This window comes from Oreochromis niloticus, linkage group LG1 (genome assembly GCF_001858045.2).
Source record: "Oreochromis niloticus isolate F11D_XX linkage group LG1, O_niloticus_UMD_NMBU, whole genome shotgun sequence".
Classification (NCBI taxonomy): domain Eukaryota; kingdom Metazoa; phylum Chordata; class Actinopteri; order Cichliformes; family Cichlidae; genus Oreochromis; species Oreochromis niloticus.
Window position 1 is genome coordinate 32,204,651 of NC_031965.2, and position 13,022 is coordinate 32,217,672.

Genomic DNA, 13,022 nt, shown 5'->3' on the forward strand with positions numbered 1-13,022 from the left:
CAAATCAGTTTTTAACCTTCTATCACTCAGATACTCTTGGTCGTGGACCTGGAAGTAAACCACCGTGCTGCGTTGACGTCACCAAAGGCAATGTGAGCGCTGACGTGGTGGGGGAAACATATTGTGAGCAGGCTGCAAGGCATCACTGTGTGAAGGCTATAATGTAAGTCAGCACATGTTGTCCTACATACAAATATATACAATCTCTATAATCTTCTGTCTTTTATTTCCAGATTCAACACAGAATATGGACAACTTTGTGCTGATCCAGACGCTCAGTGGGTCAAAGATCGTAAGTCATGCTAAAAGAAACACACACAGAAATAAATGCAAAGTATTTACAGAGAAAAACTGAAGCTCCTGCTTGTCTGTTTTTCCTCTCTAGTCACTGCCAAAATGAGGAAGGTGTGAAGCCTGTCTGCTGCATCAGTATTTCCAGTATTTCCATCACCTTTAACCTCCTGAAAGACCTGAACTCTTTCATGGCATGCATTTTTTATTTCTCTTTCATATTTGGGCATATTAGGACCCGATAAATGTAAAAACAAAGAATTACCAGATATTTCATTTTACCTGATTTTTGTTTCTAAGAAAAATGAGAGCCGCATATGAGGATATTCGTTTAAAGTTTTGATTGAACAGCTGCAGTACAATGTCCTTGTAAGTAGACTTGTAGTCAAGACCGCCTAATCCGAGGACCAAGACAAGACCAAGACCAGAGGGTTTCGAGACCAAGACAAGACCGAGACCAAGTCGAGACGAGACCAAGACCGAGACAAAAAAAGTCTTTAAACTGCAGCCAGATGCTGCTACGTTTACAGGTGTCAGGCATATTTATGTGTTTTTGCTTTCGCACAGCCCTCCTCACCGCTGTCTACTGTCTCACTCACTTACTGAGAGGACAGACGGATGCTCCACTTGACTAATAGGCTTTAAATTAATAGGCTCTGTTTTGAGTTTTGTTCAATAAAGAATGACTTCATGTAGGAAAAAAAATATCACATATGCAGGACAAGGCAGAACAAAGTCGGGGCTGTATCAAGACACAAGGACTAAATTCTACCAAAGTACACTATTTAGATTCAGAAAAAGTTCATATAATTATTCACCCTTGTTGTGCAAACAAGCCTGCATAACTTAGTAAATATAGAATTGCAAATGGCACCAAATTGTATTCAAAATTGAGCCACACTTATGGAGCTCCACAGTTCTTTTCCTGGTGTTTTGGTTGACATCTCTTGATTTTCCCATTTTAAAGAAACAGGCTCTCCCCGTTTCTCAATATGCGTACTTGTGCGTACTTGCGTTCTCGTGTACTCGTGATACGTCATCAGTCGGAGACCAAGTACTGTTCCAATTCGAAGTACGCATCAAGCCGAGAACGCGAAAAAGTCCCGGATGTGTTCTCGCTCCGCCCGTTTTATCGAGCATGCATTGGTGTGGACTTGGTACAGCTAAATATCCCAGAATGCATTTCGTCCAAAACTCAACAGCGGACTCCCGGCACATCGTTTTCACCCCCCCGCGCTCGCGGTCTTCTCACTACTCAGGTTAAAGAAACTCCAGCAGCTGTCTATAGTATTGAGTGTCCACTAAAATAAAAATAGAAGCGTTCTAACATCTCACCTGCTTGTTTTTATTAAGGTATGTACATGTACACTATCTGTATTAATAGAGGTTTCACTACTGAGGTTAAAAATGATATATAAGTCACTTAGATCACTTCTAAATGTTAATGTTTGGTTTATTTCAGTGTTTTATTTGTTCCTGAGTAAACCGGTTTGGCTGTGATTACAGTTAAGCTTCATAACATGTTACTCACAGTTAAATTAAGAGGGGACGGCAGTAGAAACTCCGGACCTGTGACATCATCACGTACGCTGGTGTTCCAATTGTACAAATCGCGAGTCCGTGCTCGCGTTCTCGGCGAGTCCGTACTCCCGTGCGTTCTCGGCCAGTACGTACTCACCGAGAACGCGAGTACGTACTCGCGTACTTGAGAATTGAGAAACGGCCTCTGTGTTTTGCCTTATATGCATCCATAGGTGTGTCACCAATTTACTCACATGGACTCTACTAACCTATCAGAAGCTTCTTCAGCTCAGTTTTCTTATTAATTAACAATAAACTTGGTGTATATGTACTCCTAAATTTGATGAAAGTGATTTAAATAGACAGCTCCCTCTTTTTATTCTGACATTTAACTAATTCAAAAGATATTTCAACATTTATTTATCTAAAACAAAAGTTTACTCTAAATTGATGTTTAACAGTAAAAAAAAAAAGTTTTTATGTTTTCTCCCTAAAGTGTATGTAAATATCTGGGTTCATCTGTGAATATACTGCTGTGTATTGAAATTCCTCTTGTTTTGCATAGATATACTGAACAACATCCAAAGCATAATATATAAAATAACATCTACCTGAGTTTTTTCTTTGAAAGAAGCTCCTTATGTCCATTGTTGTGTTCATCAGTACACAATTGAAACCGATTTAGAGAGTTTGTTTAGCCGTGGAGGGTAAGAACTGAAAATATGAAATGTAAGCTAAGACTCTCTAAAAAATCAGCATTGTTGTTCGGCTTTTTATTTATCCATTTGTTGATTCACTCGAAGAGCAAGTAACGCAACCAAGTGATCAGTTTGACATCACTCTTTTGTGATACACCGTCATATTTACATTATTTGTACAGTACGAATGATTTGCTTTGGTACCTGGTCAAACTTAAGCTCTCCTCTGTCTGCAGCAAACTCGCAGGCAGCAGCTTCTCCCCCCTCGCTCACATGTGTGCTGCGCTCAGTCGCCTAGTACCTGAGCTCGGATCATACCAAAATTAGGGGGAATTTACAACGGTGCGCTCTGTGCTTCGTGTGTTGTTTTTGTTTTATACAGTTGTCAGTCAGGCATCTAACTAACAAATTACACTCCAAAAGACCCCATGCTTCTGAAAAAATGACCCGGGCTTAAGCCCAGTATGCCACTATTGTAATATTTGCTGCCATTTCTGCTGTCCTCTTGACCAACTTACTCTTACAAAAGACCTTTTTAATGTTAATGAGATTTTTTTAACTGCATAAATAAAGGTTATATAAAAGTTGCTGCCAAAAACTGATTGCGCCTTGTATCTTGTTACACGAATGTTGTTTGTTGCTCAATATGACTTTGTGTCATCCATGAAGGATGCATTTGCCATATGTTTCACATATTATAGCCTAACAAGTTACTTATAGCAGTTTAAATACGAGCAATCAGTTTTTGGCAAATACCGGAAATCAGTTTTTGGCAGACAATCACATTTTGGCACAACACCAGTTTGGAAGCACGTAGCGAGGCTCCAAATGCTCAACCAGACCAGAGGTCTCGCACGCCACTGCCGCTCTATCACGTGACGCGTATTCCTCCGACGTGCTAAGGTTATGAGCTGGGTTAGGCCATGTCGCAAGTTTTGTGAGGTGCTTTTGTGATAATTAATGAATCGGATGCCTTTTTTAATTTTTCTCCGATATCCGATCCAGTAGTTTAGGTCAGTATCAGACCGATACCGATACGTAATATCGGATTGGTCCATCTCTAGTTTGGACTCGCTGTCATCAGCCATAATAAAGGCTCGCTTTTGGTTTAAAGTCCAGTTTCATCTTCTCGCCTGTGTCTGCTCCTGGGTCCTCACACACCTACACACGGTCTGCCCCCCCAAACTGTGACACTTATATGTATGTGTTATGAAAGTGTGAGGAATGTGGATGTCTAGTTTGTGGAATAAAATTGAGGCCAGAAGGGGACAGGGGGGGGATGCCTCCCCTGCACCCTGGTGACACACCTGCACCCCAAGGCCCTACATGTGTGCGTCGTTGTGGTAGAATGGGTAGAGGGAGGCAGTTGGGGATGGGGAGGGAAGTTGCTTGAATATACACCAGACTCACACAAAATCTCCTTATGCATTCCCAGAATCTGATTCCCTTGGTGTTTTCAGTTGAGCCTAATAATCCAGTATTATGCACATTTATTTAAGTTTGCCGCATAGAGGTCCTGAGATGGATTGGCATGGGTTGGTGGCTCCAGCTACTTTCCTGCACCTCATAGATTGGGTTCTGCATTCGCAGGCTGCATATACCACCACATACCTGGATTTTCCCATCATCCACAGTAACACCTGGGCATGTACAACAGACCACAGTGCTGGAATCCCTGAGGTAGGTGGGGCTCATGGTCAACACAAAGAAATGTGCAGTTGGGCGGAGACAGGTACAGTATCCGAGGTACAGGGATGGGAATCGAGAACCAGTTCTTGTAGAGAACCAGTAAGTAGTCCAGTTCCTTTGTGTTCATACTTAAATGCTAACAAAAACATCTTATTTGTGTCTTTAATAAGATAGTGACGATAGTGATGATGGATGTATGTATGTGGGACTGTAGCCTTAGGTTTATATAGTTAAATGCTAATTATATGATGTTCATTTCAGGACATTTTACAGAGTAAAAGTAATGTAACAAGTAGTGTAACAAATTACTTTCTCTTGGGAGTAATCAAGTAAATGTTTTTATTAATATGATCATCATAAATATCCTTATAGAAATATTAAATTTAATCTGTCATTTAGCAGTCGTACTGGGGAGTTAGACACTCAGACCATCAAATTAAGAAACATGTCTCTTACAAACCCATTTCCTACTAAATAAACAGGAAATAAGCTTTTGTGGCTGTCTTATCTTTGGTTTGACTATTTCTTAAAGTGTAGTTTAAACAGGAAGTAACATAAACTCAAATATGTATTACCACATCAGATAAAGAATGCAACTTAGCAAAAAGTGGATAAAAGTTTGTGGGAACGAGCAAAATAAAAAGAAAGGGGAATGACACAAAGCAAGTTTCACAATCATTTAGACTGATTATGTTGAAAGACTTTTAAGGCAGGTATGTGCACGAAACATTCATCTTGCTGCAAAAAAATGAGAAAATGGGAAAGAAAGCAATACCACTACCAGGGGAACTGCACCCCAGGAAATGTGACTTTAAACAACCTCTAATTATTCCAGTTAATAAAAAGCCACTAAGATTTGTATGAAGTAGTAATAGATGAGGTAATAACACAAAGTTTCACATAATTAACAATTAACAATATAAAACCTAACTTAGCCTACAGTTCCACACACCAGCACCAATCCCTACCCTGATGAGGACTCACATAGGATTGTTTGGTTTTGGTTTTTAAGGCAGGTATGTACACTAAACCATGTTCTTGCTGCAAGGAACAAAAATGGGAAAGAAAGCAATAGCACTACCAGGGAAACTGCACCCCAGGAAATGTGGCTTTAAACCAGTGGTTCTGAAAGTGTGTAGCCAGAGTTCTAACAGGTGCGCAAGTTACCTGGCAGAAAACTCATGCAGAACTAATGTTTAACATCAGAACCACTTTTTCGCAGCAGTTACATTAACAATAGATGGGGCGTGAAAATATTTCTTCCTGCCATGTGGGGGATTATGTAAAAAGTTTGAAAACCACTGCTTTAAACAATTTCTAATGTTTCCAGTTAATTAAAAGCCACAAAGATTTATATGAAGCAGTAATATATAAGGTAATAAAACCAAGTTTCACTTAATTACCAGTTAACAATATAAACCTAACTTAGCCTACAGTTCCACACACCAGCACCAATCCCTACCCTGATGAGGACTCACATAGTATTGTTTGTTTATTTACTTATGAACACAAAGCTGACAACAAAAAATAAAGTTAAGTTCCTTCTAGGAGTATGAACAGGCAGAACCCAAGGCTGCACGACTGACTGTTCATCACTGCCTTTGTTACCTGTTGAAGATCAGCAGCTAGCATGCTCTCAACTTCTTAGCTAGCTTTGTGTTAGCATGCTGTCTGTGCAGATGCTTGCAAAGAGCCTAAGTTATGTTAGCAATATAATGCCGTTTTTCTCTGTTTTCCATCATACTCGTGTGCTTTTGTGTGATAAAAATAAAGGTAATGTCCATGTCTGTATTCTTCAAAAGCTGTATCACTGTACTGCACCACCATGTTCCTCCTCCCACACACAAACTGAAATCAGTTGATTATAGCACAAGTGAACAGATAGAAAAAAGCATTCTGTATGCTGATAGTATAAATCAATATAATTGTAACTGTTCTAACATTAATGAGTACATTAATGTATTATTGAAAAAATGCAAAACACTAATGAGGTGTAACATGTTATTTTACAGGCAACTAAGAAACATCTGGAAGAATGTCATATGGACAGATGAGACCAAAATGGATGTTTGGTGATAATACACAACAGCACACTTGGAGAAAACCAATTACAGCATACGAGCACAAACACCTCAACTGAGAAATTAGCAGTGCATACCCAGACCACTTTTAGTCTGCGTTAGAAATGTTTGATCTTTGCATGTGTATTGGAAGATTAAACAGTCAACACAATTACATTTGTATAAAACAGTTCCTCCAGAACAGAGTGTGAAAGTTACCATCTGCCAAAAATACTCCTAAATGAAATAAACAATGAGAGCGTCTCACTGCTTTAGTTTTCAGTGGGAGTTTAATGGCTTAAATTACAAACAAAAGTTTAAGTTGTGGGGATTTATGGATGAAAAATAAGCAGCCAAGCATCAACAAATGATGCAAATGTGAATAGATGTGCATCAGGATCATTAAGAAGCATCATGAGTCACTATTGTTTTTCACTTGAGGCCTGATGCACAACTGCAAGAGATAAACAGTCACAGTCAAAATGAAAAAACAATAATCGACGAGTGATTTAGATCCATCATTTGTGACAATACATAAACTGTTTTAAACACTATATTTAAGTCTCTGCAAACTTTGTGTAACCTTAAACAATTTAATTGAAATTACAAGCAAAAGTTTAATTTGTGGGAATTTATAAGACAAAATAAGCCTCCATGTGCATCAAGACTGTTAAGGGGCTTCATAAGTCACTGAAAAACAAAAATCAGTGGGTGATTTAGATTCATTACTCATGACTGTTGATATCAATCATCAGGCTCTACACCATATCTGAGTGTCTGTGAACTTCGTGTATGTGAGGCTGTTTCTCAGAAAGCTCTCAGTGAGATGTTGATAGGTTGAAATACTGAAGTCTCCCTGATAAGAGGCAGATGTGTGATATGCCACACCTCACACTCAAATACACAGACTTATAAAAACACCTCATCAGTTATGCCTGCATGTGTTCCTGCACTTACCAATAAATAACCAAACACGAATCAACTCATAGATTTTGACTCTGATCAGTGAGCCAGACCACCGGTGGAAATGTCTGTGAAGATCCTCTCCATCACTCTCCTCCTGCTCTCGATGTGTGTGTGCTGCCACTCCTCTGAAGGTAACTGGACTCTTACTTTTCTAAAGAAAAGAGAAAAAAATAGATAAAATAGATTATTTGATCACAGCAATGACTATCTCCTACAATGGCTTCTACCTGTTTGTGAATAATGCGCACTTCTGACATTTTGGTGTTTTATTGACCAGGACCACTGTGTAAAGACCACAAACCTTTACATCAGTCATATTCTGGTATCTGCTCAGTCTATAATTGTAACCTTTTTTTCCAGCATTTACTCGACTTCTACCCACCAAGCATCCCTGGAAGCTGTTTTCTGGGCTAAGTTTTGTTAGTCAGTGATGGCATTTTAAAAGGCGTCCTTTACGTCTACATTTAGAAGAAGTCTTGGAGATTTTTTCAAGTACAACATTCACCTGATTTTTTTTTTTTACATTGCTGGACCGATTGACAGCCACACCATATCCATTCACGCTATACTGCTTCCCATTAACAATGTTTATACCTTTTATGTTTATCTACATGCAAACTTTTGTTTTCTGTCACTTATGGGGTTATGTCTCACGCTGCGTTGCATGGCAGGCATACGTTGTAAGACACTTAAACTATCATAACTGCCAACTTATTAGTGTGGCACAGTGGGTTCAGTGGGTTCTTTCAAACAAATTCACTCTGTAACTAAATCTCACTGCTTTAATTTAGTTTTCTAGTAAAGTCATCATTTCAGTGGGTTTTTGGAAGGGTGCATACATTGTGACTCATTGCATAAGGCATGAAAGCAGGAAATGAGAGAGACGCAGAGAGAGTATAAGATAATATCTTGCAGCTACGGGACAATATTTTTCACCATTCAGTTAATTAACATAATGCCAAAACTGCCCAAAAAGTGCTTGAGGGCCCCCAAGTGGTGAGAACATTGATTTATTGCACTTACTTGTTGATTAATTTGCACAAAACAAAAAATGCCTGTTCGCTGTAACATAATTTCAGGTCACATTTTAAAAGTCATCCTCTGTTTAGTTATGTAAGGAGTTTCATATTTTAAAACTAGATTTAAATTTTATTTTCCTTCTAATTAGACTTTTCTCAGGTAAGAAAAATCAATTTTTAAGGAGCTTGGAAAGAAAAGCGTCTGGACTTCTTTGAGTTGCTTGAAGACGTTTCACCTCTTCTTCAGTTCTAAGGGTCAATTGGTGGGGAGTCCCAGATTTAACCCCAGTGGGAGTTTCCCCCCCAAAGAGGGACAAAGGACCCCCTGATGATCCTCTACCTAATCACATGAGCCAAGGTGTGAAAGCGGGTGGGGGTCCTAATCAGCCAGGGTTTCGGGTGAGCTCACCCGAACTGAAGAAGCTTCTCGGATGAGAGGTGAAACGTCTTCAAGCAACTCAAAGAAGTCCAGACGCTTTTCTTTCCAAGCTCCTTAGACTACGATGACCTGGATGACTGAGAACCTTCACAGACATCCATTTTTAAGGTTTTATCTCTCAGATACTCATGGTCGTCATCCTGGACCGTTTCCACCATGCTGCACTGCAGTCACCAAAGGCAATATGACTGCTGACGTGGTGGGGCAAATATATCATGAACTGGCTGCAAGAGGAGACTGTGTGAAGGCTATAATGTAAGTCAGCAACATGTTGTCTTACATACAAACATATACAATCTCTATAATTTTCTGTCTTTTATTTCCAGTTTTTACACAAAAGATGGAAAACTTTGTGCTGATCCAGACGCTCAGTGGGTCAAAGATCGTAAGTCATGCTAAAAGAAACACACACAGAAATAAATGCAAAGTATTTACAGAGAAAAACTGAAGCTCCTGCTTGTCTGTTTTTCCTCTCTAGTCATTGCCAACATGACGAAGGTGTGAAGCCTGTCTGCTGCATCAGTATTTCCAGTATTTCCATCACCTTTAAAGGCTTATTCAAACCAGAGCGCTTTCTCAGCCTGTCTTGAAACTTTTTTTTTTTTTTTTTGCATTTGTAGATTAATTTTTACTCTTACCTGTGGCAGAAACCTGTATTTTATTTGTCCTGTTGACTTCATTGTTTTTTAATTGATCACTGGAGTTCAGGTTTTATTTGTCTTTTTTTGCTTATTTGTGAATCTCTTTCTGTGCATTATCTGTTTATTTGATGAACAATTTGGCTGTGAAAAACAATATAAAAATAAACTTTTGTATTATTGAGCAAATATTTTCCTGCTGTTTTTTCAGTGCCCACCAGACTAACACAAAATGCCACACACATCGTCTATTGCATTCTAGTGTTTTAGTTGATGATGCTCACTGAATAGACTTTTAAAAAGTTCATGCAGCCCACAATGAACATTAGTGGGCCCGAACAGCAAAACCCTGCAAAACTATATATATATTAAAGATTCAGGATTGTTTATTTGTCACGTGCATAGTTATAGAAGTACATTGTGTGAGTGAGGTGTTAAAGTTAAACTTGGCAGCTGAGGCAGAGGACAGACTGGAAGATCACGGTGTGCCCGGTGGAAGTGGCGTACAGGGGTTTTCCTTCTCTCACCCCAACCGGTCGCAGCAGATGGCCCCGCCCCTCCCTGAGCCTGGTTCTGCCGGAGGTTTCTTCCTGTTAAAAGGGAGTTTTTCCTTCCCACTGTCGCCAAAGCGCTTGCTCATAGGGGGTCATATGATTGTTGGGTTTTTCTCTGTATCTATTATTGTACGATCTACTGTACAATATAAAGCACCTTGAGGCGACTGTTGTTGTTATTTGGCGCTATATAAATAAAATTGAACTGAATTGAATTTTGTTGCCAGTAGAACAGCAAACCTGCTTAGAGAGATTTTGATCAGAAAACAGGCACAACGGCAGGCTGTAAGAGAGCAACACTGCTGAGAGGACCAGTCACTGGCTATGGCTAAAAAGGGCTGACATCACTTGGGCAGCTAAGGCAATCAGGCAGTGGGGAGGTAGAGCGAACAGCCTGATCCGGCGGGGAGGTGTGGGAAGCCAGATCGGGCGCCCCCCTTCCGGCTCTCCTCTCTGCTCTCTCCCATCTTGTCCCTTTTGTCTTACTTCTCTCTATCACCTTTTCTATCCCTTTGAAGAAGTGAGGCTCCATAAATGCTAAAGAGGTAAGTATTTCTCAGTTGCAGTGAATAGATAGGAGAAAATAAACTTTAGAAAACTAAACAGAAGAAAGAAGGAGAGAAATAACATTTTAATATAAACCAGTGACACACTCCGGGGCCTGATCAACCCTGGCAGGGCCTCCTTGGATGAGGGTGTCTAGTGATAATGGCCGAAACACCCAATGAATCCAAGGTTCGCTACTGATGATGTGTCCCAAATTTAATATGATAAGCTAGATCAGATCTTTAATCCCCCAAAAATGGCAGATTAACTGGGGTAAAAGACCGAAAGTTAAGGCACACAACGATGTGTGCTGCTGGTAAGGTTTCTGGGCTGCCTCTCCTCATAACAGCCATCCCTCAAGATTCTCTCCATTTAAAGCAATGCATTATCAGGGATTATAACATCGAGTCCTTTTACTGAATCAGTGTCTTGTGCTGTAGTGAAGCCAGAAGGAGATATATATATACAGTACATATATATACATACATATATATATATACTAGGGGTGCAACGATACACAAAATTCACGGTTCGGTTCGGTTCGATACTTTGGTGTCACAGTTCGATATTTTTTCGATACAAAAAAATGTTCATGCCTTTTTAATTTGTCACCTAATTTTAATAACTCAAAAGTACAGTTTTTAAATTTAATGTTGCTGAAACAACAAAGTAATAAAAAAAATAAATCTATCTGATCGAGAAATCACTCATCTTTGGAAAAGAGAGTTTATTACAGAGAAATGGCTCTTTCCAAAATAAAAGCTATACTATACGCTTCTTCTGAGGTATACTCTCAGCAGCATATTAAACATATCAGGTCCCCATAAGGAGAATCATGTGCTAACAGCTGTCTAAATGACTCGGGTAAAGTTTGTAGCATGCATGCTTGTTGTTTTTGTCTGCTTCCACTTGTCTTTGCACTAGGATGATGCTGGCGTAAATGTGCAGTCATATTCATTGTGTTCCCACTAGTGCTGTCAGCATTAATCTGAAATGACGTTAACGCCACAACACGGCAAATCTCCGTTAACGAGCTACCGCGGATCGCCCGGTGTGTGGGGCTGGACGGCGTCAACACTAACGCAGTAGTTCCCACATGCAATTGAGCATTGCGTGGCACATCCGACATACTGTTTTACTTTTGTCCATGACACACTTACCTTCAGGGTCATACTTCACATGAAGACCAAAATAATTCCAAACGCCAGATCTGAATGAGGGTGGGGGAGGTTCAATTTGCCATGTTGCAATGAGCTTAGCTTCTGTCTCGCTAGCTTGCGCTACGCTCAGTGGATCTGCGCTTGACAGTGCAGCCTAGGCAGAGTAGTCGAACGCAGATTCACTGACCTCTCAGCACAGACAGCATCGTCAGAAGAAAAGTTGATAAAATAAATTAAAAATTTTGTATTGTTCGATACACATGCGTACCGAACCGAAAGCACTGTATCGAACGGTTCAATATTGATGCGAGTATCGTTGCACCCCTAATGTATATATATATATATATATATATATACATATATACATATATACATAACAGCTGTGGAAACGCTAGTGTTTCACCACTAGGCGGAGCTCTTGTAACGCTAATGCCATTAAGAGACTTTGTATGCATATATAACGCATTTTATTTTTTTTTATTTTCCTTTTTGTATAAAGGATTGGCAAAACTTCCAGTGTGTCAATCACTTTTGAAGGCTTATTCAAACCAAAGCATTTCTTAGCATAACTTTCTAAGAAATCGTCTTTAAATTTGCAGATTATTGTGTAGTCTTATCTGTGGATTAAACCTGTATTTACAGTTTTTTCTGATGGCTTGAGCACATTTTTTGTAACTATTGGCTATTTTTGCAAAACTCTACACACAAATAAGAAAACTCTTCACCCAATCAGCAAAACATTGTAGTTTTCTTGTAAAAGCGAATAACCCTTGCTTAACTCTACACACCTTTGTAAAAATGGTATTTTCGTATCCAACAGTTAACACAAGCCATCATATTAATAAGCACACAATGCACCAACTACACACTGGTGGTATGAATAAAAAACACATCTGGCTTTTGCTTTCTCTGTGCACAAGGTAGGCTATGTCAGATTGAGCTCATACTTTTGTCATAGATCCGTAAGCATAGAGATATCCAAACTTCAAGTGCTGGGGCCCGTTCTTCGTACCCCTCGTAAGTAAGTTAGCCGGATGTGAATGTTGACGATTTCGCGTGAATTTGGAACACTGCAAAGGCTGCAAAAGCAAGGAGAGAGGGCTGGCAGAAAGTTGCTGTACGCTAAATTCTGTAAACTCTCCTTATCAATCTTGCACCTTCCTTGCTCGCGTACAAACGGACAGGACATGGCTGCGACAGACTTCCCAAATCCACCTTCGCTTTTATAGTCGTGGTCTCTCATCTTGATTGCACGTAGTAATTTACTATTACTACTCTAAAATATGAATTACATCTGACATGATCTACTTCATGTAATAGAATGATTAATAGTACATTTCCCTTTTTTTCGGAAATGACCTGTATGTATCTGTATGAAATCAATAAAAGAATCAAATGCTGCATTATCTTTAGTTACATTGATAATATTTATTTATGGTAA

The 13,022-nt window shown here is 39.5% G+C and overlaps 2 protein-coding genes across 3 annotated transcripts in view; one reads left to right on the plus strand and one right to left on the minus strand.

The window, feature by feature from the left end:
* Window positions 1-13,022, minus strand: part of chst8 (carbohydrate (N-acetylgalactosamine 4-0) sulfotransferase 8) — a 409,028-nt gene that overhangs the window by 218,694 nt on the left and 177,312 nt on the right. The gene's annotated exons all lie outside the window — the stretch shown is intronic.
* Window positions 7,158-9,510, plus strand: LOC109202703 (eotaxin). Its single transcript, XM_019360632.2, has 4 exons — window positions 7,158-7,356; window positions 8,806-8,938; window positions 9,010-9,068; window positions 9,162-9,510. Exons 1-4 carry the CDS (start codon window positions 7,287-7,289, stop codon window positions 9,185-9,187), a joined length of 288 nt encoding a protein of 95 aa, XP_019216177.1. The 5' UTR covers window positions 7,158-7,286; the 3' UTR covers window positions 9,188-9,510.

Coding starts and splice junctions, on each gene's coding strand:
- LOC109202703 (XM_019360632.2), top strand. CDS start 7,287: ATGTCTGTGAAGATCCTCTCCATCACTCTCCTCCTGCTCTCGATGTGT. Junction 7,357..8,805: donor GTGCTGCCACTCCTCTGAAG/GTAACTGGACTC, acceptor TTTATCTCTCAG/ATACTCATGGTCGTCATCCT. Junction 8,939..9,009: donor GACTGTGTGAAGGCTATAAT/GTAAGTCAGCAA, acceptor TTTTATTTCCAG/TTTTTACACAAAAGATGGAA.